The following is a 26,107-nucleotide window of genomic DNA, read 5'->3' on the forward strand; positions in this document are numbered from 1 at the left end:
ACCCCATCTTAAAAAATATAAGAACTCAAAACTTCACCTGAAGTGACGGTCGTTTACGGTGATTGACCGCCGGATCTAGTGTTTCGTTTTTGCAGCATGGGGGGTTCAAAAGTTGGCGCATGCTAGTGCGAGTCGAGTTTGTTAAACACACAGTAGTGACAACGTGTGCTGCTTTAGCGTTATGGAGCTTGGAATAGGAAGTGATGATGACTTATTTTCTGAAGAAAAAGATACAACCTTCAAAGAGAAAAGTGGATGGATTGCAAAACAATGTGAATCGGAGGTAAGAAAGAAGAGCATGGGTCATTTTTGGGTGGTTTAATTTAAGTTCCAGCAGATCCTACTCCTACATCGATGTAACTCAGTCTTTAGATTGCACAGCACAATTTTAAGATTGAGTGCTTTAGTCTGCTAGTGCTAGGCTTTTGGGTGATGAGTGTTTGTGATGCCTCATCATTCAACTTTGCTGGTTTTGCGCAATTCATTTCAGTTTTTCGTCAGGCCAGGGCCCAGGGGGATGTATGATGGCTGGCTAGACAGTAAAATCATAATACAAATGGCAGATGCCAATTGATTTAAATGCACCACTGTTTATACAGCGAAAATAGTTCATCAAACTGCATGCTGCAGTGCAAGTGCAATCATGGAGGATGGTGAGTTATTATGAGGCCAAGTAAAATAAATAATATGTTGCTCGTCCGGACTTTTTGAAAAGTTGGAGAGGGATGTCCTTGTTATTTGTTATTTTCAAATTGTTTGTTATTTTTTTCAAGATGGCCACCATGTCTAAGGTTAGAATAAGATGGCCGCCATATCGTATTTGAAGATGGTTTTACTTTTATGGTTTTACTGCATGTCCTCCAATTATGTGTCCATTTCAATACATATTTTTCTTCTTTCCAAGAGTCCTTGCTTTTGCTCCAAACAAAATTATTCTGTGTGTGTGTGGCATCTTGTCCTCCTGGTGCAAAGATCATGGGCAAAATGTTTCGAAGAAAATTAGGATTTTCTCAAGATCTTTGCGTTTGGGAAATAGCAATGTTTTAGGCCTACATGAAAGAAAGATTATGAAATTGCACAATAAAAATAAAGGATACGTTTGAAGTAGCTCTAAATATTATTATTATTTTTTTTTTTTGATCATCAATCATCTGATCTATCCATGTTTTCCTTTTCAGTGGTTCATGGAAGACGTCGTTGACAAAAGCAGTAACTCTTCCGAAGAAACTCAGCTCATCTCCTACAAAGCTGATCGTTTGTACAGTAAGAAGCAATTCAATGGAGCACTCGCAGCCTATAAGAGGGCCATACGAATGGTTGCCTCTCGTTACGTCTTGCTCCGACGCATACTGATAGAGGGCGCTTCAAGGAGCAGTATGTATATACAAGATCATGAGCAGGCATTGCACTTTGCAGAAATGCTGGTAAGTTGAACAGGATTACAAGAAGGGGGTTCGCCTTGGTGTTGCTGGTTTGATGGGCTGCATATTGCGCCACAGAACCTTGTAAACCATTACATGATGCTATATATAAAAATTGGTCTCATACTTCAAAACACTTAGATCCATATACCTTGCACTAGTCTTGATTCCACGACTGTGGCTGCCTCAGGACTCACTTGTGCCCTGAGGAGTTTCGGTCAATAAATGTTCCCAAACTTATGAGAATAACACCCAACAAGGTGTACCCAAGAGACTAGTATTCGCAACTACTCTATCAAAAAGGTTCGAAACCAAACACAACAAACAGGACGCCGAGGCACTTGTCAATTTGTCCAGATGTGTAGTAGAGTAGAAGAGATAATAATCTGGAATTTAATTGATAACAAGGAAAACTAATAAGAAACTTGCATAAAGTACAACAATTACAACAAATAGAACTCTTTGTAAACAATGCTAAAACTGTGTTGCTTGAGGAAGATACAGAAAGAACTGGGTTGATTTGCTTTCCTCAACTTTCACTTTTAAGCTGTAAAATCTCTCTAAATACACTAAATTCCTTCTCTGGTGATGACTAATAAACAAGGAAAAGATAGCTTACCAAATTGGGGCCTTTGAAGTCCAATAAAGGTTGAATAACTTGAAGACAGAGATATTTTCTGTAGATGTATCTAATTTAACATGCTGCTTGTAATGAAATCACATGTGCAATAAAGATGGCTGCACTTTGTTTATGTGTTAAATCAATGAAACACTTGTACCCACACACAGCCTAGTGCCCCCATACACACATACAATGCACAAGGTCACTAAGTAAGTGGGATAGAGGTTGACTATTGGAACATGTAGCCGGCTCTTTCATTTGCATACTTTCACTGATTAACTAAAGTCTTGATTCTCTTTAAAGGAAACTTCTCTATTAGAATCTGTTTTCACTAGGAGGAAATATGAAAATACCTACATGTATTACATGAAATAACTCTAAAAATAAACTTCACTGCACACTATGCTGCTGCAGTGACATGGCTCTCCTAACTGCTCCTTGCAGTTAAACATCACTAATCAATCCAAAGAATTAACATAAATGTCCTTATAAAGTTCAAATGTTCATACTCTGGTGTGACATCTTCGTCTGGGTTAGGCTCCTTGTCGGGGACTTCTCTGGTCTCCTGGTTATCATGGTTTTAGGTTTACTGACCTTGATGTTCAGAGTCTTTAGTTGACAGAAGTAGAACCAACTTGTGGACTGGTCTTTCCAAGAGGGACGGAGAGTGCTGACGTTTACCCTGGTTATCAAGTGCTCCATCCGCCATGAGGATCTTCACCTTCCGAACACGTCCATCGATACTTGGAAGCGTCTCTTCAACACGAGCCAGGGGCCACTGGTTTCGAGTCTCATCCTTCTCCTTGGAGATAACAACGTCACCTACTTGCAGATTCTTCTCAGGTCGCACCCACTTCTGACGCAGCTGGAGGTGATGTAGAAACTCCTTTCTCCATCTTAGCCAGAACTCGTTGGCAAGATACTGGACTCGTCTCCACCATCTGCGGGAATACAAATCTTCTTGCTGGAACTTACCAGGCGGAGGTAGAACAATCTTGGGCTTCATCGTCAAAAGGTGGTTAGGTGTGAGGGGTTCAGGACCATCTGGAGAACACAAACTCTCTGTAGTGAGGGGCCTCGAGTTGACTATACACTCTACTTCAGTCATGAAGGTTCTAAATGCTTCATCATCTAGCTGACTTCCAGATTTGGTGAGTAGGGTTTCAAGCACATTACGAACAGTACCTATCTGTCTCTCCCAAACACCGCCCATATGACTGGAGTGAGGAACATTCATCTTGAACTGGATCCACTCACAGTTGTTCTCCAACAAGTACTCTTGAACTCGGTCCTGGTCCATATTCGCCAAAGCCTCTCTCAACTCATTCCGAGCACCTACAAACGTTGTACCTTGGTCTGAACGAAGTTGACGAATGGGGCCTCTACGACTCTGGAACCTACTTAGGGCATTGATGAAGGCACTAGCTGTCAAGGAGTTGACCGTCTCGAGATGTACACTGCGTGATGCCATACATGTAAAGAGAACTCCCCATCGCTTGACTTCACTCCTTTTCTCCTTGATATAGAAAGGTCCAAAGTAGTCAACTGCACAATAGGAAAAGGGGGGAGCAGGATTCAGCCTATCTTCGGGTAGCTCTGACATCTTCTGCGTCTGAAGAGAACCTCTCAACCTCCTGCACGTGACACACTTAGATATTAGGTTGGACACTGCCGATGAACCACCAATCAACCAATAACCACTCTGCCTTATCTCATTGTGGGTGATTCCTCTTCCCATATGATTCACCTTCTCATGATAGCGTCTTGCCAGCAACTCAGTCACATGACTCTTGCGTGGTAAAATGATTGGATGCTTGATGTCTCTTGGAATATTTGCTCGATCTATGCGGCCACCAACACGAAGAACACCTTCCTCGTCGAGATAAGGGTCTAGCCGATAGAGAGAACTGGTTTTCTTGATGTCGTTATTTCTTTCTCTCGTTACGTCACGGTCAACAATTTCACCTGTCACTTTAAGTTTCTGCAGTACTTGCAGCTCTTCTGCAAAGTGCTCTAGCTGCACAATTTTGACGATAGACTTCTCAGCACTCTGAAGCTCAATGACAGAGATAGGGGCCAATGGTTGTCTTTTAGCCTTGTGTAGCTTCACTCCTCTGTTGTACAACCTGGTTCTAAGACGTAGACATAGAGCAATAGCCTTGCATGCTCGGTGCCATCTGGAGAAGCGATCTAGTCGGCAAATCTCAAAGCCTTTCGGAAACTGTTTGGTGTCTTCTGTTTTGGTTGCTAGAACTGTCAAACTCCTTACATTCGGGTCAGAACTGTCTAATTTCAAAGTATCCGCCGGCTGCTCACACTGGAATGGGCCATCTTTCCACAGGAAGTCAGGACCTGACAACCACTTACAGTTCTCTACCAGTTGCTTGGCTGTCAGACCACGAGATGCTTCATCTGCTGGGTTGTCAACTGTATTCACATACAGCCAAGACTCTGGGTTGGTAGATTCTCTTATCTGTTGAACTCTATTGGCGACGTAGATATGAAATCTCTTTGCTTCATTCTTTACATACCCGAGTACAATCTTGCTGTCGGTCCAAAAGTATTCCTTGATGTGCTGGTATGAAAGCTCAGCTCGCAGGAACTCACTTATTCTGGCAGAAATGGTCGCTGCAGTCAGCTCTAACCTGGGAATGGTCACTTGCTTCAGAGGGGTAACTCTTGCCTTACCGATGACAAAGGCTAAGTGCGTACGGTTCTGTTCGTTCACCTGTCTCAAGTATGAGCACTGTCCATACCCATACTCACTTGCATCTGAGAAATGATGGAGCTCAATGGCCTTTACATGACCAAAGTTTCCTGGCTTGAAGCAACGGTTGATATGAAGCTTTTCCAAGAGGTGGATGTCCGAACGCCACTTCTCCCATACTGGGCGGAGGTCATTTGGCAGCGGGCTATCCCAGTCTAGTTGGTCTTTGCACATCTGTTGAAGTATCTGTTTTCCAATCAAGGTTACTGGGGCAACATAGCCATTGGGGTCATATATGGAGCTCACTGTAGAAAGGATTCCACGCCTAGTGAGGGGACGATCTTTCAACTCTATACGGAAGCCAAAGGTGTCATTCTCGACACACCACGTCACACCAAGAACACGTTCTATGGGTAGAGGGTCGACCTTCAGATCAAGATCCTTCAAGCCCTTAGCTCTCTCATCCTCTGGCACTGACTCCAACACTTCTCTTCTGTTCGACATGATGCGATGTAACTTCAGACCTGCACTTGCACATACTGCCTGGCTGGACTTGATGAGGGCAACTGCCTCAAGAACACTTGGAACTGACTTGAGACCATCATCCACATAGAAGTCTCGACGGATAAAGTTTGCAGCTTCTGGTCCAAACTTCTCTTCTCCATCGTCGGCTGCTCTCTTCAAACCGAAGTTTGCACATCCAGGTGAACTACCTGCACCAAAAAGATGAACTTTCATCCTGTAATCAATGACTTCTTTGTTTGGATCTCCATCTTCCCACCACAAGAAACGAAGAAGATCACGATACTTCTCTTCCACAAAGAACTGGTGGAACATACTCTTTATATCTACCATAAAGGCTACCTCTTCCTGCCGGAATCTACAAAGAACGCCAATCAGCCGGTTCATCAAGTCGGGTCCTTGAAGCAAATGGTCATTGAGGGAGACGCCTTCAAATCTCGCTGAACAGTCAAAGACAACACGGATCTTATCCGGTTTCTTAGGATGATAGACGCCAGTGTGAGGGATGTAATTAACTCTGCCATCATGGACACCCAAGCGATCTTTTGGAACCCTTTCTGCACACTCGGTGACAACATCTTTCATGAAGGTTTGGTAGTCGGTGAAGAGCTTTGGGTTTTTTCTAAATCTAGCCTGGAGTTGAAGCCACCGTTTCTCTGCTAATCTTCGGTTGTCTGGCATTGATAAGTTAGATGTTTTCAATGGGAGCGGCATCTCATAGTGGCCATCTTGTCTTCTAGTTGTCCCATTCTCAAGGATGCTCATGAAAGATTGGTCGTCGACGGAGTATGGCTGTCTATATGGACTTTTCTCTTGGAAGTCAGACTCGAGGGCACGAAGAACTTTCTCCGAGTCAAAGATCTCTTTTACCTTGGTGCCATACGCAAAGTGATGGTAGGTCACAGCCGTCGTTGTCTTATTACAAAAAGCCTCATGATTCTTCACTGAAGACTTGCATACTCTGCCGATAACACCCCATCCTAGCAATGACCTTTGACCGTAGGGGTCATCTTCTCCTCCAGCAACTATTTGTCTTGGACGAACGACGCTCGGGCAGTTGCTCCCTATGAGCAAGGAGATTTCTATAGAGGAGTCGTACGGCATTAGCTTTCCTGCAATCTGCTTAAGATGGCTCCACTGATTAATGACTTCTGTCTTGGGTATCTGGGAATGCTTGGCTGGTACACTGTCACGCTTGAAGCAGACTGGTAGCTTTACCACATGCTCTCTTTCAAGATCAAGTACTTCCAAACCAAATATACGATTGCTAGTTATGCATGCATTTTGTTCATGCATTGTTGTCAGCAGAAGTTGTGTCTCTGGTCCCTGCAGATCGAGCTGTTCACACAGAACTTTGGTGATGAAACAGCTGTTTGACTGGTCATCGAGCACTGCATACACCTTGGACTCTTTATGTGGATTATCTGCTGACCTCACAATAACTGGAATGATCATGCAGTGATCACCTTCTCCTCCTTGGTTGGGTTGAGCACATACTCTGGTGCAGTTTGATGTTCCTACATCACGTGGTTGAACTTCGATGACTTCCTTCTCGGGACTATCAGTTGATGGTTTCTTCGGGTCACGATGCAGACTAGTCAGATGCCTACCATTGCAGACCTTGCATGTTTTGCGGTTGCCACAATCCTTTACTTGATGCTGGGTACTCTCTCCACATCCCATGCATAGTCGCTTTCTGAAGAAGAAATTCTTTCTGTCTAAGAAAGACTTGCTACTGAAACTCTTGCAGTCTTCAAGATGATGACTTTTACTGCAGTGGGGGCATGCATCGTCTCGCTGACTAAGACTGGACTGGTCACCATGAACAGTTGTTGTAGCAAATGCTTGAGCGGATGCATTCGTGCCTTTCTTTGAGGTATGGCTACTGGTGTATTGACCACTTGGTCTGCTGTTCTCTCTGCCTCTGGATAGACCTTCAAACTCCGGCATGTTAGCCTTGTTTGCTGCTCTTCTGAGAAACTGATCAAACTCAGAAAAGGGTGGGTAGCTTGCTTCACTATGGTTAGCTCTCCAACGCTCTATCTTATCACGCCACTTGCCCTCCAGATGGTATGGTAACTTATCTATCAAGAGGATATTCTCACAGGCATAGTCTAGTACACCTAGACTCGGAGTTGTTGGACGAGCTGCCTCAACTTTACCAAGAAAATCAGAAAATTGTCTCAAACCTTGAGCATCTCTGGGGGATATCTTGGGCCACTGATGAAGCTTGTTGATAAAAGCGGTGCTCACAACGCTGCTATTACCATATCTCTCCGCCAATACATCTCTAGCTTTCACATAGGCTTCATCGGTACCAATTAGCATGTAGTGTTCCACCAATAGCTTTGGTTTTCCGCTCACGTACTGGTTGAGATAATTCAACTTGGTGGTTGCATCCAGGGGCTGGTTGTCTATCAATGCGCTAAATGAATTTCTCCACAGGGGGTATTGTAGGGGGTCGCCATTGAACACTGGGACAGAAATCTTTGGAAGTTGACTGGATATTATCAGCCGTTTATTGACATCATTTTGGATCATGCTGGCCTCGGTTAGCTGTGTGATGCACTTCTCTAGTGGTGATACTTTAGGACTGAATGATGTGGCATCTGGATTGAATGAGATTGATGCACTTACTTCATGATGAATATCATTCTCTTGCATCATCTGCTCTGGTGCCGAGTTTGACTTAGGCATAGACAGAACTTCCTTCATTATGTCTGCATCAACCAACGAACTTGCATTGACAGGGGAAGGAGGGGGAACTAAATCTTGTGACTGGAAGAATTTCTCAAAATCTTTCACCTTGTCTACCACGGGAACATCTTGTAGCCCATGCTCTGAAGTGACAATGTGTTCATTTTCTGCTTTCCAGAGGACATCAAGTTGTGCTTGCTTCTCAGCTAAATCTTTCTTCAGTTGGAGTTGATGTAGCTTTTCTTGTTGCTTGAACTGAACAATTTCTGCTTCCTTTTCTTGTGCCAATCTTTTCTTTTCTTCTTCCAATTGCTGAAGTCGTAGACGTCTTTCTTCCTCCATGAACACCAATTTAGCTTTGAGTAACGCCTCTTCCTTCTGGAGGTTTAACTTGTCTTCTCTTAATGATGAGGATGAGCTACACACTGATTGAGATCGTACACTACTCCCTTGTGGGGCTCTGCTGGATTTTCTGGAACTACCAGAAGTGACGGATGAATTTTCCATTCGTATCTGCTCCACTTGTTGCAAATACTCCATCTCTGATCGAGCATCACTCTCAAAACGATCCCAATCTGCGTGGTCCTTGTCGTGTTGCTGACTCAACTTATGAATATCTTCATCATCGGTCATCAGAGTAGACAAACTATCAAAAATCTCCTTCAGTTCATCCCAAATTACCTGGGCATGGCCAAATTCTCTCTTCCATGTTGTCAGACTATCAGACTCTCCTTTCAAGTAGAGAACTCTTCTTCTCTGTCGTGAGAGATCTGACCTCTTTGCATTATACTTTCTTCGGTTTGCATCCACTTGAAGGGATAGACCTTTTTCGGTTAAAGTTCTCTTTCTGGATGTAGCACCCTCTTCTGCGTTGTTACTTTCGTTATCGGAGGACATGCTTCACTCAATAAATATTTAATGTTCTCTGTCAACACCATCAACTTTCACCGTTTACTGGAGCAATCAGATGACTTGCTTTGATTATTATTGTGGCTGCCTCAGGACTCACTTGTGCCCTGAGGAGTTTCGGTCAATAAATGTTCCCAAACTTATGAGAATAACACCCAACAAGGTGTACCCAAGAGACTAGTATTCGCAACTACTCTATCAAAAAGGTTCGAAACCAAACACAACAAACAGGACGCCGAGGCACTTGTCAATTTGTCCAGATGTGTAGTAGAGTAGAAGAGATAATAATCTGGAATTTAATTGATAACAAGGAAAACTAATAAGAAACTTGCATAAAGTACAACAATTACAACAAATAGAACTCTTTGTAAACAATGCTAAAACTGTGTTGCTTGAGGAAGATACAGAAAGAACTGGGTTGATTTGCTTTCCTCAACTTTCACTTTTAAGCTGTAAAATCTCTCTAAATACACTAAATTCCTTCTCTGGTGATGACTAATAAACAAGGAAAAGATAGCTTACCAAATTGGGGCCTTTGAAGTCCAATAAAGGTTGAATAACTTGAAGACAGAGATATTTTCTGTAGATGTATCTAATTTAACATGCTGCTTGTAATGAAATCACATGTGCAATAAAGATGGCTGCACTTTGTTTATGTGTTAAATCAATGAAACACTTGTACCCACACACAGCCTAGTGCCCCCATACACACATACAATGCACAAGGTCACTAAGTAAGTGGGATAGAGGTTGACTATTGGAACATGTAGCCGGCTCTTTCATTTGCATACTTTCACTGATTAACTAAAGTCTTGATTCTCTTTAAAGGAAACTTCTCTATTAGAATCTGTTTTCACTAGGAGGAAATATGAAAATACCTACATGTATTACATGAAATAACTCTAAAAATAAACTTCACTGCACACTATGCTGCTGCAGTGACAACGACGCTCCAGTTGTGTAATCACGAAAACCTAACCGCTCTCCAAACTGCTCTCACCGCCCCACGAACAACTTGCCGCTAGAGGGCGCTATCATTCCCAAAACCGCTATCACCATAAACCTCTATCTCTTGTGAGAGCAGTTCGTGGTGAGAAAGCGGTTACCGGAATGAGGGTGCCCTCTAGTTGCGAGTGGTTATTGGGGTGATAGCGGTTAATAGCGGTTAGGTTTTCAGGACTACACAACTGGAGAGACTTGAAACCAAGACTAACTTTGCACTTGCAGGAGGAAAGTATTGATTGTTGAAACTCGTGAGGGTTTTACTGATGGGAGCTATATAAGAAGCCACTATTGTTATTATTATTTAAGATATGGAAATGTTTTTCTTTATGATTTGAATAGTTTGAGGAGTCTTTAACCCTGGAACATCGGATGATGGCACACAGTCTGTTAGCTTCAGTTCATGCTGCGGCAGGGAACCATTCGGGTGAGTGAGATCTGTGAGTGTCAGTTTACTTTAAGCCCTGGGGTGGATTTCACAAAGAGTTAGGACTAGTCTTATCTCGATTTAGGACTAGTTACTCGTCCTAACTTAGGACTATCCATGCAATTTGTATATCTCCTAGGACTAGCTCTTTGTGAAATCGACCCCTGTTCACACTGTATCTCTTATCCACAGGGAATACAGCCCTAGGGTGGCTCGGCACTTCTTTTACTCCGCTGTTACCCCAGCACACTGTGTTCCTAGTCCATGGGGTTGCAGCTGCACGCTTTCAGGAATACCAGGCAGTTATGTTAGGCTTTCTAGACAGTGGTGCCTCAATATTTTGGTTGCATAGCAGGTTTTAAAAACAGTGCAGCACAAAGAAAGGAAAAACTTTCACTGAGATCCACACACGACTTTAGTATTTGTTACTTTTTTTAAGTTAAAGGAACACGTTGCCTTGGATCGGATGGGTTTTCCTTGTACTTTGCGAACTAACACGGTTGGCCATTTATGGGAGTCAAAAATTTGACTCCCATAAATGGCCGACCGTGTTAGTCGATGAGGTAAAAGGAAAACCACGCAATTTTGAGGCATATTTGTGTAGATCATTGTATTCTACTTTAACAACATCTTTCTACCCATATTGCATTTTATAACAAATGGTAACAAATCTACTTTTGTCTTTCAGATTCTATAAAAAGTCTACATTTTTGCATCCAGTGGCAGCGTTCCAATGTCCAGTTCTGGTTGAAGTTAGCAAACGCATACAGCGCCCTCTATAGTCAATCCAGTCATGAGGACAACAATAGGCACGCTCAGAGTGGTTTAATCAACGGTGTAGCTACGGATGGTCTCAGTGGCTCTAAACCGACACTCGGTCCTTTTCAAGAAGGTGCTTCGAGAAACAGTGCTCAGACAAGAAACTTGACTTTAAAAGAATCTGAAGCGAACTCCGGAAACAGTACCGCCGAGAGTTTACAAAATAATCCACAGCAATGTTATGAAGGTGAAGTGTTTAATAAGGGAGAACAAGAAGAGAGTGGGATGAAAGATTTAACAGGGGATGGCGCTCCTAGTCTCGGCACTATTGTGGAATCATCAAACAAAGACCATTCAGGGGTGCATGATAACCCGTCCAGCGTCAGTGACTTATTAAATGTATTCGACAGACTTGCTATGGACCCTGATGATGCAAAACTGAGTAGTGAAACCATGGTGCGGAATTTAACGTGCAGTGACTTTCAACCTCTTTTGTATGCTGGGAGTTGTCTACTTCGAGCTAGGTGTGTATAATTGCTGCTTGTTGTTGTCAATTTGTATATATATAAGCCCTATTAAAGGTATTTATAATGCATGCATTCAAAATCTTTAATCTGTAACGTTACAGATAAAAGACTTTCTGACCCTTTCGCTTTTTCACTACTCGGGGTTGCCCCCAGCGAATAATGGCCTGCCTTTTCACACGATGATCGCTTTACCCCCAGTCTGCCTCGGAAAATGGCAGACCCTGGCAATAGCCTCCCCTGCTTCGGAGTAGTGGTAAGCAAAAACCCTGGGTATTCTTGAACCCTGTGGAATAGCAACACTTCGATGACCAATTTAGCTCAAATTTTCACAGGTTTGTTATTTTATGCTTATAAATGTTGGGATACACCAAGTGAGAAGACTGGTCTTTGACAATTATCAAACATGTACCTTTCCTTTAACAGAAGTACTGGTGTATTTCACAGGATAAGAAGTACAGTGTGAAAAAGGGCTTCAGTCTGTTCATTTGAAGTTGTTATTTGATTGTTAATGTTTTTTATTGCAGGTTGCTGTTAAAATCAGTTGAGCACTCGGTCAATTCCTTTGCTATAGTCAAGAATAGTCAACTTCAGAAACAGGTGAGGAGCTAGTAGTAAGGCTTCATATAAATATAAAACCCGTTAGTTGTCATGTACATGATCTACACAAGCATGGTTGTGTTTGTTTTAAAGGCAGTGGACACTATTGGTAATTACTAAAAATAATTATCAGCATAAAACCTCACTTGGTAACGATTAATGGGGAGAGGTTGATAGCATAAAACATTGTGAGAAACGGCTCCCTCTGAAGTGACATAGTTTTTGAGAACAGAGTAATTTTCCACGAATTTGATTTCGAGACCTCAAGTTTAGAATTTAAGGTCTCGAAATCAAGCATATGAAAGCACACAACTTCATGTTTTTTCTTTCATTATTATCTCGCAACTTTGATGACCGATTGAGCTGAAATTTTCAGAGGTTTGTTATTTTATGCATATGTTCATACACACCAAGTGAGAAGACTGGTCTTTGACAATTACCAATAGTGTCCACTGTCACTAAGCCTTCAACATCAGAAAAAAACAGAATTTTGGATATGAATTTATATTGAAAGCCATAGGCTACTGCAGAGATTGTTTTTTTCGGAAAGTTTGCAGTTGTGACACATGAAGGGGCACAGCCTATTTTGGTGCATGTTCACTGATTGGTCAAGGCTTTAAGGACGGGAGCTAAACTGATACATGTTCAAAGTTGTGACTGGTCTGTGCATTTAGGGGGGCGGAGCTAAATTGGTGCTTGTTTACAGAGATTAGTCAAGACTTTAAGGGGGTGGAGCTTAATTGGTGCATGTTCACAGTGATCGTTCAATACATTAAGTAGGCGGAGCTTAATAGGTGCTTGTTCACATGCGGAGCCCAATGGATCTATCCTCCTTAATATTCTGCAGGTAGACGAGCGCTTGGCCGTTCTGAACATCAACCACACCCTTCTTGAAGTTCTACACAACCATGCAAGACATATCTTCCGAAAGGGTTATAAGAAGCTGGATGGAGATGCATGTGGAGACGATAAAGAGGAGGATGCTACGATAGACGAGAGCAGTTTGTCCTCTGAGCTTTTTGAGAAGAGATGGTTCCAATGGGTTAATAGTTGATGTTAGAGGAAAGGGTTAAACAACCTTTGGGATGATTCTAACGCCCACCCTGAAAGTATTGGCTCGCTTCCAGCTTGTGTTTCAAGCCTGGAGTTTCATCTTTGAGAGGGCAAGGCCATTTTCATTTTGCAAAGGGCACTTCCACTTGAAGGGGCCCCCCAAGGCCAAGACGAGGGGCAATTGAGGCCATGACCACTGTGTAATTCCAGGCCTGCTGTTTGTAGCTCCATCCACCTGGCGCCAATTTCATAAAGCTGTTAAAGCCATTATACACTTTCGGTAAACAGTTATTGTCCAAGGCCCACACTTCGTGTATCACAACTTCTATATCAAATAACAAACCTGTGAAAATTTGGGCTTAATCGGTCATCGGAGTCGGGAGAAAATAACGGGAAAACCCACCCTTGTTTCCGCGCGTTTCGCCGTGTCATGACATGTGTTTAAAATAAATCCGTAATTCTCGTTAACGAGAATTTATATTGTTTTGCTGTTTTCTCAAAAAGTAAAGCATTTCATGGAATAATATTTCAAGAGAAGTCTTTCACCATTGCCTTCTGTAACCCTGCAAGTTATTTGTAAATCTGTGAACTTTTTTTTTTTTTTTTCTGAACCGAAAGGGTCCAATGGCTTTAAGCAGACAAATTTCTTTGCTAGGCAACATTTGAGTGGGGCACACAGCACAACAATATAAACTTAATGTAATTTTGGCCGGTAACCTATTTCTCTAAAGCAATACTTTTCTGTGCTTAGCAAGTTCTTTGTCCTTTAAGCTTTATGAAATTGAGTACTGTTTAGAAGCTCTGTGGAAGAAGTGCTGATAAGCAGAGTGTAAGCCAGAAATGAAGAGATTTCGAAAAGGTCCATTGAGATTCTGTTCAAAATTTTGATGTTTATTTTAAATGAAAAACATAATCACAAAACTTAAAATGTTTACACAATTTTATTGAGTTAAAGCAAATTTAAAAGTTGCCTGCTTTAATCAAATAAATTACTGATTCTGAATCAAAATAAAGTTCTTTAAATGAGGCAGCTTGGGTAATTTACTCTCTGAATTTAACTAATATTGGCCAGCACCATCTGTTTTAAAAGGCACATTTGACTTATTGTCAAATTTATTCAATTTATTCTCTATTATAAAGCCTTTAAGAAGTCTGCAAAAACTTTATAACTGTGTTAGCTCTTGTACTCAAAAATATGTTGACTTATGGTTGTCAAAGGTTAAATAAAAAGTCTGTCAAAGTTCCCATCATTTGGACTTGGAATGTGATTATTTGATATTTGAGATGAATTAAAATATCATTAACAATATAAAAAGTCTGGAGTAAATTTAATTTTGACCAAAACTACTCAATACTCAATTGGGGAGGTAGTGATTTCTGCTCTACCGCCCAGGCTTCCGACTGATGATACGCAAGCCTACATCCGTATGGACTGTAAAAGAGGGAACCCCGTTTCATCCCTAGGAGTAGGTGGCAACGGCCTCTGGACAAAAAATAATTTTAGCCCACACCTTGAGGTGGCCTTCAGGCCTTGTGTGTCTGGCAACTGGCATAAAAAAAATATATAAAAAATACCACTTCTTTATAATTTCTAGACTCTATACACACGCAAGTATTCAAACTGGTACAGTTAATGTAAAATGAGAAATAAGTATTCTGCGAAATAATACAACCACAAAAACAAGATTTGATGAATAAATCAACAATTTTTCCATTTGTCATTCGAAATCTAACTGTTTTCAACTAAAATATGACACCATTATATAAAACAAAACTTTTAAACGTTTTTATTTCTTCATTGTGCCAGTAGCACAGTATGACCTCATTAATAAACAACTGTTTTGTGTGGGGTGTTTTTTCTTTCTAAACAACATCTTCCTGATGTACATATTAACAAGCTTCAGAGAATCCAAAACTCTGCTGCTAGATTGGTGACACGTACTCAAAAGCGTGAACACATTTCTCCTATTTTGCATGATTTACATTGGCTTCCGATAAAACACCGTATTCAGTATAAGATACTTTCATTAACTTTCTTATGTTTGCAAGGTTTAGGCCCAACTTATCTCCAGGAACTCATCCAAAAATATCATCCAGTTCGTAATCTCCGCTCTAAATCCAGGTCTCTCTTAGTTTGTCCCTCGACTTTTACTAAATTTTATCGGGCCAGAGCTTTTGCGGCAGCAGCAGCAGAATTATGGAATAGTCTTCCGGACACCATAAAACAAGCTCAAACAGTGAATTTATTTAAGACAAAGTTAAAAACACATTTATTTTTGCAATAGCCTTCAGTGCTTCTTTCTGTATCAACGAAATTTTCCTTTTGTATTTACTTCACATCTCTATTAACTTTTACTTCTCTTTTGTTTTCTTCTCAAAGCACATAGGGACTTCTCTGTGATTGTGATATGCGCTCTACAAAAATGGTTCATTATTATTAAAGTGAGGAAACGGCCTAAGACACAAACCATTTAAATACAGTTTTTCTGTTGTTTTCCAATTGCACTAAAAATGAAGAAACCAGACGAAATGGGTATGGATGATCAGCTGAAATATTGCATGATTTCTCACATAAATTAAAACATTAAGATGTGATGAAAGCAATGTACTTTCTCACAAAATTACAATAATAGATTTCTGGCAAGATAACGTAAAAGACTTAGCAAACAAAAGATTGTTGTTTAAAACAAATCAATAACTTCACAAAATGCTTGTTCAGTGCAAATAATTATTATAGAAATACCAGTTAATAAAACAGTATCCCTCAATTCTAAATCCAACTCTAATCCTCAGAGTGCCTAGGATGTGTGACTGATATTTTATCTGAATTTCTTTGGCGATGGTCGGTAGTAAAGAATAGTTGCACAACCAATCACACGCAGAATGTTGGTAGGGACATAGCTTGCCAAAACTGAAGAAGAAAAAAATCCATACAAGAATATACAATACGTTAGCACAGGAGGCAATAATTAGGCAATACAAGTGTGAGGACATGACCTGGGCCGGGTTTTAAGGCTCTGCTTACCATAAGCAGTAAGCAAAGAATCGAGGCTTACAGAAGCAGGGAACATCGCGCTTACACCATCAAGCATAATATTTCACGGGATTAGCAGGGGATTTTTGCTTCTTGGCATGTGTACTTCACTTCAACTAGGCAATCTTCGTTTACACAGCTAGCACAGAAATTTGGCACTTGCACAGTAAGCTGAGAATGGCAATCGTAAGCGCAGTATTTCGGTGGTAAGCAGAGCCCAGGCTGGTAGCTGTTACGTTAATGGACGGAGCCCCAATTAAAGTTTGCTGTGATTATTATTTGTTTTCTCTTTAATTTCGTAAACCACATTCAAAATCTTCTCATTCGGTTAAATTTCTAGTAATTATATTACTTTTCCCACCTGTCTCCAAGCCATTTTTCCAAATATTTAAGTACCCGATTTAAAAAATGACACTTACCCACAAATTCACCAGTCAAGAAGGATGTGAGAATGCGAGCTGATTGTAGAACACATGTTTAGAGAAGGAGCAGAAACATTTTACAAATTAAAGGCAAAGTATTCCTTTGATTTCAGGAACTGTTTGATTGTTTTAATTCTATACAAATGTAGATCTAATTAAACTAACTTACGAACATTTCATTTCAATAGGTGGACGTGTTTTTAGAATACCGCAAAACCAGAGTGAATATGTCCAAGCAGGAAGAATAATCTCTGTTTAAGTAGGATTTGAAACTGTGCATGGTGGATATATGATATAGATAGGTTTGCGGTAACACCATACAATGACTATCTCTAATGAATTGGTTTGGTTCTGAAAAGAACCTTTTGTTTCAACTCGACGTTTCGATCAGTATGCTCTGATCGTCTTCTTAATCTCTGTTTACTCTGCTTGTCTTCAAGATATTTGGGCTATACGTAAATGGTGCATACATAATAAATGAGGTAGATGCAACTTTGAGACAGTTGCCAACTTACCAAATCCAGTTGCCCAAGCAATAAACCATGACAAGAAGCTGACCGATCCGGAGTCCTTACTTTGGCAAATAGCCACAATCTGAAACATGGCGCTGCACACAGAAATAGGTGTAGACAATGCCTAGAAGAAGTAGAAATGTGGTAATAAGAATCAAATAAATACAAATGAGTAAAGATTAGTTATGCAGAATAGTCACAGGTCTTCACAGAATGAAGACATGCTGTTTGAAAGGAAATGATTGTTACTTATGTACTATTGGTAACTCATGTGTTGTGTAGCTATAAAATCATCAGCTGAGAAGTAGCTTGCCCGACAGTCCAAATGAAAAATACATATTTGGTTTGCGGTAACTACATGTGTGTCTAATTGCCAGGTAGAGTTTGTTCTTAGAGAACTGTCTTGCCTAATTCTACTACCGCGGAGCAGATTGTTAGGGTGTTCACGAGACTTCTCAGTTCTGAAAAGAACTGCCCTGCTTATTAACTATTACCTGGGCGGATGGTAAAGAAATAGGCTGGGACTACTACTTCAGCTTTTTATAGGGTTGTAATTAACTGTACTACCGCAGAGTCAGTTCTTGGGTTGGTCTCAACATTACGACTAGCTTGCTCTAGTCATCGTCAGGAGACTGAAAAACTTGTTGACATGTGCTACTGGTATTTGACCCGCTTATGTGACCCCCCAAAAAAATTAGCTTTAGGTTTTCTGAAGACTCACCAGGAGGAATGTTGGGAACCATCTTGGGGTCAGGTCACCTCCAATGATTGTCGTTGATAAGAAGTATCTTTTTTTCAACATTAAGGTGTTTAATTAATTATTTATTATTTTTTCCCTGTATAATGTTTCTTGAAAACTGAGGGTGGCTGTAATTTTCTAAAAATATAAAGGAATTTGTGGATTTTTGTCTTCAAAGGATACAGCGAGGCGAGTGCTATGACTCTTATGTCTAGTTGATCGGAGTAGTTTAGAATCAGTAAAATCACCACCCATTCTGTAAACAAAACAAAGAAAAACACGATAAACACATTACATTTTGATTTGCCAATTAACAGGTTAGTGGAAACCAAGGCATTGCCCACATGCCCCTGAACACTGTCTTGATGCCCCTTGAAATTGTTGATTTGATGATTTATTAGGTAAACTAATCAAGCAAATAGATAGGCCCTTATTACAAAATAGTAAAAACAGTAAGAAACAGATTCTTTGCCGATGATAAAAAAGGGAAAATCCTTATTTCCATTGAAAATCACAGTCAAAACCATGTTCCAGTAAAATTTAAATTTTCTCTCAATTGCCATTTTTTTTTCAAGTTTTAATTAAGTTTTAAGTTTTCAAGTGTTAATTAAGATAATGTACTTAGCAACTTAGTAAAAAAGCTGTCATAAATATACCAGAAACATGCTTCTAGAAACTACAAGGCTCCCCTGTGAGCCTTATAGTTTCTAGAAGTACCATAAACGTACCCTGTGTTACAAGAAATATATACTCAGCATACTGCATTAGCGGTTTGGCAAGCACAAACATATACATCATAAATACTGTATGGCTAGAAAAGATAGAATAGAAGAGAAAAAAATTCAGTTAGACCATACCAAATCAATAACATTTGTTTTATATGCAATTTTATCAAGTTTCACTAACAAAAAAGTCTTTGGACTTTGCCTCAAGTTTATTATTGAGTCTTACTCTGAGTCTTTGCTATAGCTATTCTAGTTTCTTTCTTGCACAAAACGACATTTAAAGTTTAAAAGTCACTTTTCTTGACCTAAACAAGTTTTAAAACAAAAAACAAGGGGGCGTTTATTTACAACTGGGTTTTAAAAATTGCGCCCTCTATTGGACAATTATTTTGACAGATTGTATGGTGATGGATGCAAAAAAACAACGCAAACAACAAGTACCTAAAAAGTTCCAGAAAAATACTCGTAAAACTGATTCCCCGTGCAGTCTTCAAGGTGTATAGTGTCCATACTTGCGGTATTTTCATCACAACACACGGCACTATAGAAAATAAGTTCAATATAAACAGTGCAGACGTCAACATTTCAGATTCCATGGAGGCCGCCATCTTCCCACAATGCTGTTCGAAACGTCACAAATTAATTGACTGGTTTCCCACCGGTGCACCAAGAGAGTAATACCATCAACATGTTGATAGAGGAGTCTGCCCGCCGGATACCAGTGAAGAGTTATTTATCATTTTTTTGTGCTCCCGTTCGTTATTCCATGCATTTTTAACACACACAGTTTGCGCATAACTTGTTGTGCACAGCACAGTAGAATTGCTCCACAAGCCCTCTCTGCCAGGCAGGTTTTTATCGCCGCAAGCCATCGTATTCGTATCCACATGTAACTGAGTGCTTCACGAGCCCACATTCCGGTTATAATCTGACAGATTACGGCATCAACAATCTTCACAGACTCTACCTCTCCTCCTCCAGGTATTTGGTAGAACTACACAAATCGTGAGTACAAACCATTTTTTTCCACGGTATTTTCCACCATTTTTTCCTCGCCTACGCTATCCTGTGTGTCTGCCAGAGATTCTTCTGTCACTACTCTGATCGTTGTTTTCTACATACTCGGTCTGTACTCTGGTGATTATTGACAAACTCATTGTTGATTATTGTCAGTGTCACTGTCAGATGCTGCACCATTTATTACTACAGTCTACTGCATGAAGTTACCATTATTTTCATTGCTCGCTGTCCTCAATTTTGGCCTCAATTTTGAAAGAAACATTCGTTTTTAAATGTTTATTTAATTAACAATTATTTATTGAATTAATTATTATACATATTCTTATTACATTATAGCATGACTAGGTAAACTACACCAAGCGTGACATATGCATTGTATGTAGTTTATTAATAGATAAAATAGCACCTCGCACCACACTAGAAAACTTATCTTAGTGTGCATGAATGTTAATTGTTACTGTTTATTGAATTATTAATGGTTATGTAGTCATGTTAGTTTAATTTTAATGAAATTTCACTAACTAACCGTAGCATACGTCCGGTCGCCATAGCGTTACATGTGCATCGTGTGTATGTTCAAGTTGCAATCGCACATAAATGCAGTTTGCCATCTTTAGTTTAGTTTAAATGTTTTTTATATTTTTTATATATTCCTTTGGTTTTGAACAATTGGTTAGCATGGTCCCATTGACTAGCTTTTTTTTTTTGGGGGGGGGGGCTAGCAGTACCACATCCTACAAAATCAGGAAACCTCACAGGAGGAGGATTTGAAAATGTTGGTCAGAAATTTTATTGTGATAGGGCCTATTTCATTTTCGTATTTGACTTGACAAACATGTACTAAGTAAAAGCCAGTTGATGTGTGCAGGTTTTAATAAAACAAATTAATTCATTGTATTTGGTTATTTACATGTATGGGTTGAGGTATGGAGGTAGGAATTTTGTGCATCACAATAACAGTTTTAAATTATTTTTCTTTAAAAGCTGCCTGTTTGTATTGTTGGTTTCCTGTTCATCATTGGGGAGAAGCATCAAAATAATAATATTAACACCGATGAAAGGAAAGTTTGTTTACTTTTTTTGTATCACATGGATTTGGTTCACATATGCCCTCAAAAGGTAAAAACATATTGGCAAAGTCTTTCGAGACCAAACAAGGAATCGTCCTACATGTATCAAGTTCAACTTTTGCAAAAAAAACACCATTTACTACCTCCCATTTTTTAAAATAGTATCCACTGTAATGACTTGATTATTGCGTCCTGTCCAGGCCTGATACTTCACGGACGCAACAAAGGCAATTGCCTCCATGCCCTTGGTGCCCTTGGTGCCCTTGAATTCCTCAGTCATAGGGTGCCGTTTACCAAGGAGAAAATGCAATGGTGTTCTTGCCCTTCTTTTCAAAGACAAAGCATACAGGCTTGTGCATATCTCCTTTTTGCTGTTATGCATCAGATATAATTACTAATTATGTATGCGATTTGTCATCTTCCCATTGTTTAGTAGATAGTGATAAAAAGGTTTGTTGATATTTTATCACAACATAAAAACTGGAGTGCAAAGTCTATCATCATTAAAAACCTAAAACTATCATTAAAATTACATCAATATATAAAAATAATTGCGTAAAGGAAGCAACAGGCTAACGCACCTACCTGAGGAAAAAACACATACCTGCACAAAATGAACAAATTTGATAATTAGATTTGTTTGCTATCAGGGCTTGTTAAAAGTGGGACGAAACGATACTGGAACGGTCCTGATACCAACGCCAATGCAAACAAAAAGTGATTAATTTGAAACCGAAATGCAGGTGCACTGACCTACAGTTTGAGTTATTGCTGAATCCAGATGCGAGGCAAGAACCTCCTTTGCAAAGAAACTATTGTTTTTGCTTTGTTCACTGCTAAAACAGTTATTTGCTAAGGATTTAAAACCATTACTTTTATGGAAGACTTACCTTCATCAAAGACTGACAATTAAAAGAAAGATCCACTTAAAAAAGTCATTGTTCTTGTGTAGTAAACTGTTTTTTCTTAATTACTGCACTAGTAAGAGAGCACAAGTTTGCAGTACAATATCTTGAAACAAATAAATTTAATATTGTATGCTAATAATATTCCTGTTGATTTGGGTACTACGTGTAGTTTGTTTACAAACTGTGTTGCCTCTGCTTGTTTACAAGACCAGGGTAAAAAAAACCCAGTTAATTCACTAGTGTCAAGGTGCCTCGTTCTAAAAAGAAATCTTTTTTAAATTTTACGTTCAGTGAAATTCATCATTTTTTCAAGGTCAGACCAGACAGGCGCCGGCCTGCTTATCAAATAATTACACAGTTTACTGTTTTTGTTATTATGGTGCTTCGTGTACATTGTATACTGTCCCAGAACAATGCAGTTGCAGGCCTGCTATTCAAATAAATACACTGGTTTACTGTTTTTGTCATCGTTCGTGCTTCGTGTACATTGTATCTGGTTGCAGTTTGACGGGAACAATGGGGTACTTCCGATTCATCCTGCGCTAAAACCAGGCCTGCATAATTAATGAGTTCTGATAATAACTCTGCAATGTTTTGTATACAAAGAAGCTGCAGTGTGTTCCATCCCCATCAATTCTGGCTCTGGTAATTTGAGACGCCAAATTTCCAATTCTTTTCTTATATTACCTACAAGGATGTTCTTCTTGTTTTTGTCTTTGTTTGTAATTTCTGAAGGTTTTTTTTTTATGAGGGGTGCTCATTTGCTATGTTGTATGCTGGGGTTGGACGTTTCTTTATATTGGCCTGGGGTATTTGTTTTTGGCCGCCCTTTTTTAATTGGTTATTTTATCCCCTGGAACTACATACATGTAGACCTACATACCCATGTACATTTTTTGGAGGATGTTTGTGTAGTTTTCTTATTGTATTCGTAATGCTTACATTAAAGGAACACGCTGCCTTGGATCGGACGTTTTGGTATACAAAAAGCGTTTGTAACCGTTTGTTATAAAATGCATATGATGATTGGAAAGAAGTTTTAAAAGTAGAATACAGTGATCCACACAAATTTGCCTCGAAATTGCATGGTTTTCCTTTGACTTTGCGAACTAAAATGGTCGGCCATTTATGGGAGTCAAAAATTTGACTCCCATAAATGGCCGACCGTGCTTGTCGACGAGGTAAAAGGAAAACCGTGCACTTTCGAGGCATGTTTGTGTGGATCATTGTATTCTACTTTTAAAAAATCTTTCTAACCATATGCATTTTATAACAAGCGGTTACAAATGCTTTTTATAGACCAACTCGCCCAATCCAACATGTCCCAGGCAACGTGTTCCTTTAAGCTACATGTACATGTACGCTATCATCATGATTTTCATTAGGGAGGGCATTGGACGGCTCTTTTAGATAGTGATTCGGTTCACTTTCAAGGCCTTCATTTGTACGTCTTTGTACATTTGTTAAAGCCTGAACTAATCAATAATTTAAATACAATTTAATTAAATTTTATCCTCTTTCAATGAAAGAGAGGTACATAGACGCTACCTTTAAGCAGCACCCACTAACAGGTGGAAGCAAATTTGTATTAAAAACTTGTAGCCTTTTCTTGAAGTTGTGTTCATAAACATGAAATTGCATCACCAGTGGTGCTTCTTCTCTCGACCGTGTTTCTTGTCAATATTTACATTTACTATTAAAAGGCAAGCATTTTATGCTCAATTGGTAATTTTTTTGAAATATATATTAGCAGAAAAAATTACTTGGTAATGAGCAACGGAGAGCTGTGTTGATAGTAAATAACACATTCTGAAAAACGACTCCCTCGAAAGCAGATCTGTAGTTTTTGAGAAAGAGGTAATTTCTCACCAAAATATTTGCGCAACAATGGTGTTTTTTTTTGGTTCATTATTCTCTTGCAACTTCGATTCACTAATTGATCCCAAATTCACAGATTTGTTATTTTATGATTGTCGGGACACACCAAGTGAGAATTGAATACTGGTCTTTGACCCGCAAAACATGTCCAGGGGTGGATTTAACAAAGAGTTAGGACTAGTCTTATCTCGAGTTAGGACCAGTTACTTGTCCTAACTTAGGACTATCCATGCAGTTTGTAAACTCCTAGGACTAGTCCCAAGTTAGGACTGGTCCTAACTCTTTGTGAAATCGACCCCAGTACCTTTAACCAAGACACCGTGCATAGTACAGTATGTTCACCACAAGGCCTAGCTCTGTGATCTAAAATACTGTACCACGCCAGAAAACATCCATGCAGGTGACTTTGATTTGGGTAGTTAAAAGCACACGTACATACATTTACATCTTAATGAGCATTTTTCAATATAATTGAACACTAATGAAAACACATTAAATAGTAATTACCTTATTGTAATGCAAAATATGACTGGCTTGATTGTCATTTGCATTGAGGCATTCTTTATTATACACAGACAGACAGTGATGTAGAGCTTTCATAATGCTGTACGTACTTGTCTTCCATCATCCATCACAGTAAATTCACTGAACTAGAACTTATAAAAGACTCTAGACCTGTACAATTAAGTATTGTCAATTTCCATGTGTGACATTTATCGTTTTCAAAGCTTGTAAAGCGATTGCACTGTAAACTTTAAATTACAGAGTGTAGGGATTAATTTTGTACTCCGTAGACGACCATATTTTTTAGAAATCAAAATTTATTTTATTTTTATTTCATAAAGTTTTTATTTTATACTGACAATGGGATTAGACACATTCAGTAGGAATAATTGTAAAATGTCTTTTAAGAGTGATTTGTTTTACATTTGTAGATTATCAGTATACTCCTGAATTTTTATATTTTTTTTTTACTTTGTACGTGTACATCATTGCTTTGTTTTAGTCATGGTTCGGCAGTATCGACATGTTTTCTGTAAAATTTTAAACAAATTTCTTCAGTAGTTTGTTGGCAAAAATAGAGAGAAGATTTAGCAATGATTGATTGTATCCGACTATTATAATGGTCATTTCAGTAACTATTGTTCCTGAATGTATTGTTCCTCTGTTACATTGCCCACTGACCTACAAATACATGCAATATTATGCAGCGCACAAAAGACAGTGCAATGCGCGAATCAAACTGATCACCATGGGAACCTTTTTTTTACTGTGCATGCAATCAGCATAAAGCACAAATCTGGTAATTTGGTCGTTTATAATGATGTAGACATGTCAGCTGTCTGCCGTCTAATTGCGATTTTATTTACAGTGTGTTTTTTTCGTCAGCGGATGAACAAATTGTAAGATGTTACATAGATGACCTGGAGTGAGAGTGATGTGCCTCCATTACTGGGTATAGACAATAATCCGTTCAGTGCATTACGCCGACTATTCAGTTTTTACGCATCACACTCACAGAATCTTTAACCAATGATGGTGCCGCAATTGTATGGAGCGCAAGCAAACATGGCGCAAGATCAAACGAAAACACAACTAGTACGCATGCGTTGTATGGCGGTAAACACTGATAGAGTACAATGTAAAAATTACCTTGAAACTGATTGGTCTAATACAAGTTTGGCACACTGTACATCGTACATACCTTATTGGTAGATGATGTACGTGCGCCAAGTACACTAAATTTGTGTTGATTTTCAAGTCGCAAACTGACTTTAGCCTCTTTCACACAAACCACACTCTCAAATGTACCCTAGGAATTTGACTGACTACATGTACTCTCACTTGAAATGCTAACCCTGTCATATCTTCCCTTGTTTGGGATGCAAGGTTGAGGTCAGAATTGTGTCCGGACTCGACCTACAGATTCCAGGGCCCAATTTTATGGGATAAAACATATACTGGCAGAAGGTGACACGTGGCTGAACAGGAACTTGTGCTCTTGATTCACCAGCACAACAAACACTTATAATATTAAAACAGTTTTTATTTGAGTACCCATTTGAACATTTAGCCTATAAAAGTATTACCCCAATTTTCATTTTTTGAAAGAGTATTTAAAGACAGTGGACACTATTTGTCAAAGACCCGTCTTCTCACTTGGTGTATCTCAACATATGCATAAAATAACCAACCTGTGAAAATTTCAGCTCAATCGGTCATCAAAGTTGCGAGATAATAACAAAAGAAAAATACACCCTTGTCACACGAAGTTGTGTGCGTTTAGATGGTTGATTTCAAGACCTCAAGTTCTAAATCTGCGGTCTCGAAATCAAATTCGTGGAAAATTACTTCTTTCTCGAAAACTACTCCACTTCAGAGGGAGCCGTTTCTCACAATGTTTTATACTGCCAACCTTTCCCCATTACTCTTTACCAAGTAAGGTTTAATGCTAATAATTATTTTGAGTAATTACCAATAGTGTCCACTGCCTTTAAACATTATCAATACAAAACAATAAGCTGGTTACCAATTGCTCACTGACCGAAGTGTCCT

General features: G+C 39.4%; 3 protein-coding genes across 3 annotated transcripts in view; 2 read left to right on the forward strand and 1 right to left on the reverse strand.

Annotated features, from left to right (window-relative positions):
• The first annotated feature begins 106 nt into the window (after positions 1–106).
• On the forward strand, positions 107–13,552 carry LOC117304464. The gene is made up of 6 exons (XM_033788943.1): positions 107–283; positions 1,179–1,424; positions 10,223–10,307; positions 10,996–11,590; positions 12,118–12,190; positions 13,038–13,552. Exons 1-6 carry the CDS (start codon positions 182–184, stop codon positions 13,242–13,244), a joined length of 1,308 nt encoding a protein of 435 aa, XP_033644834.1. The 5' UTR covers positions 107–181; the 3' UTR covers positions 13,245–13,552.
• Positions 13,553–15,614: 2,062 nt separating this feature from the next.
• Positions 15,615–19,300, reverse strand: LOC117304502 (solute carrier family 66 member 3-like). Its single transcript, XM_033789006.1, has 7 exons — positions 19,117–19,300; positions 18,679–18,761; positions 18,134–18,206; positions 17,933–17,999; positions 17,215–17,335; positions 16,697–16,735; positions 15,615–16,154 (listed from the first exon to the last, which is right to left on the reverse strand). Exons 1-7 carry the CDS (start codon positions 19,281–19,283, stop codon positions 16,063–16,065), a joined length of 642 nt encoding a protein of 213 aa, XP_033644897.1. The 5' UTR covers positions 19,284–19,300; the 3' UTR covers positions 15,615–16,062.
• Positions 19,301–19,436: 136 nt separating this feature from the next.
• LOC117304366 (neurocalcin homolog) overlaps positions 19,437–26,107 on the forward strand; it is a 45,789-nt gene continuing 39,118 nt past the window's right edge. The window contains exon 1 of the mRNA XM_033788773.1: positions 19,437–19,680. The gene's annotated coding sequence lies outside the window, so the exon portion shown is untranslated. The remainder of the gene's footprint in view (positions 19,681–26,107) is intronic.

Source organism: Asterias rubens, chromosome 21 (genome assembly GCF_902459465.1).
Source record: "Asterias rubens chromosome 21, eAstRub1.3, whole genome shotgun sequence".
Taxonomy (NCBI): domain Eukaryota; kingdom Metazoa; phylum Echinodermata; class Asteroidea; order Forcipulatida; family Asteriidae; genus Asterias; species Asterias rubens.

What these genes read in the sequence shown, in the direction of transcription:
- LOC117304502 (XM_033789006.1), bottom strand. Translation starts at nt 19,283, where the DNA reads ATGGCGGCCTCCATGGAATCTGAAATGTTGACGTCTGCACTGTTTATA. An exon ending in GTCATAGCACTCGCCTCGCT is followed by an intron (nt 18,000 to 18,133) that starts GTATCCTTTGAA and finishes GTTGAAAAAAAG; the next exon opens with ATACTTCTTATCAACGACAA. An exon ending in TGCTTGGGCAACTGGATTTG is followed by an intron (nt 16,736 to 17,214) that starts GTAAGTTGGCAA and finishes TTCTACAATCAG; the next exon opens with CTCGCATTCTCACATCCTTC.
- LOC117304464 (XM_033788943.1), top strand. Translation starts at nt 182, where the DNA reads ATGGAGCTTGGAATAGGAAGTGATGATGACTTATTTTCTGAAGAAAAA. An exon ending in TGCGGCAGGGAACCATTCGG is followed by an intron (nt 10,308 to 10,995) that starts GTGAGTGAGATC and finishes TTTGTCTTTCAG; the next exon opens with ATTCTATAAAAAGTCTACAT. An exon ending in ATAGTCAACTTCAGAAACAG is followed by an intron (nt 12,191 to 13,037) that starts GTGAGGAGCTAG and finishes AATATTCTGCAG; the next exon opens with GTAGACGAGCGCTTGGCCGT.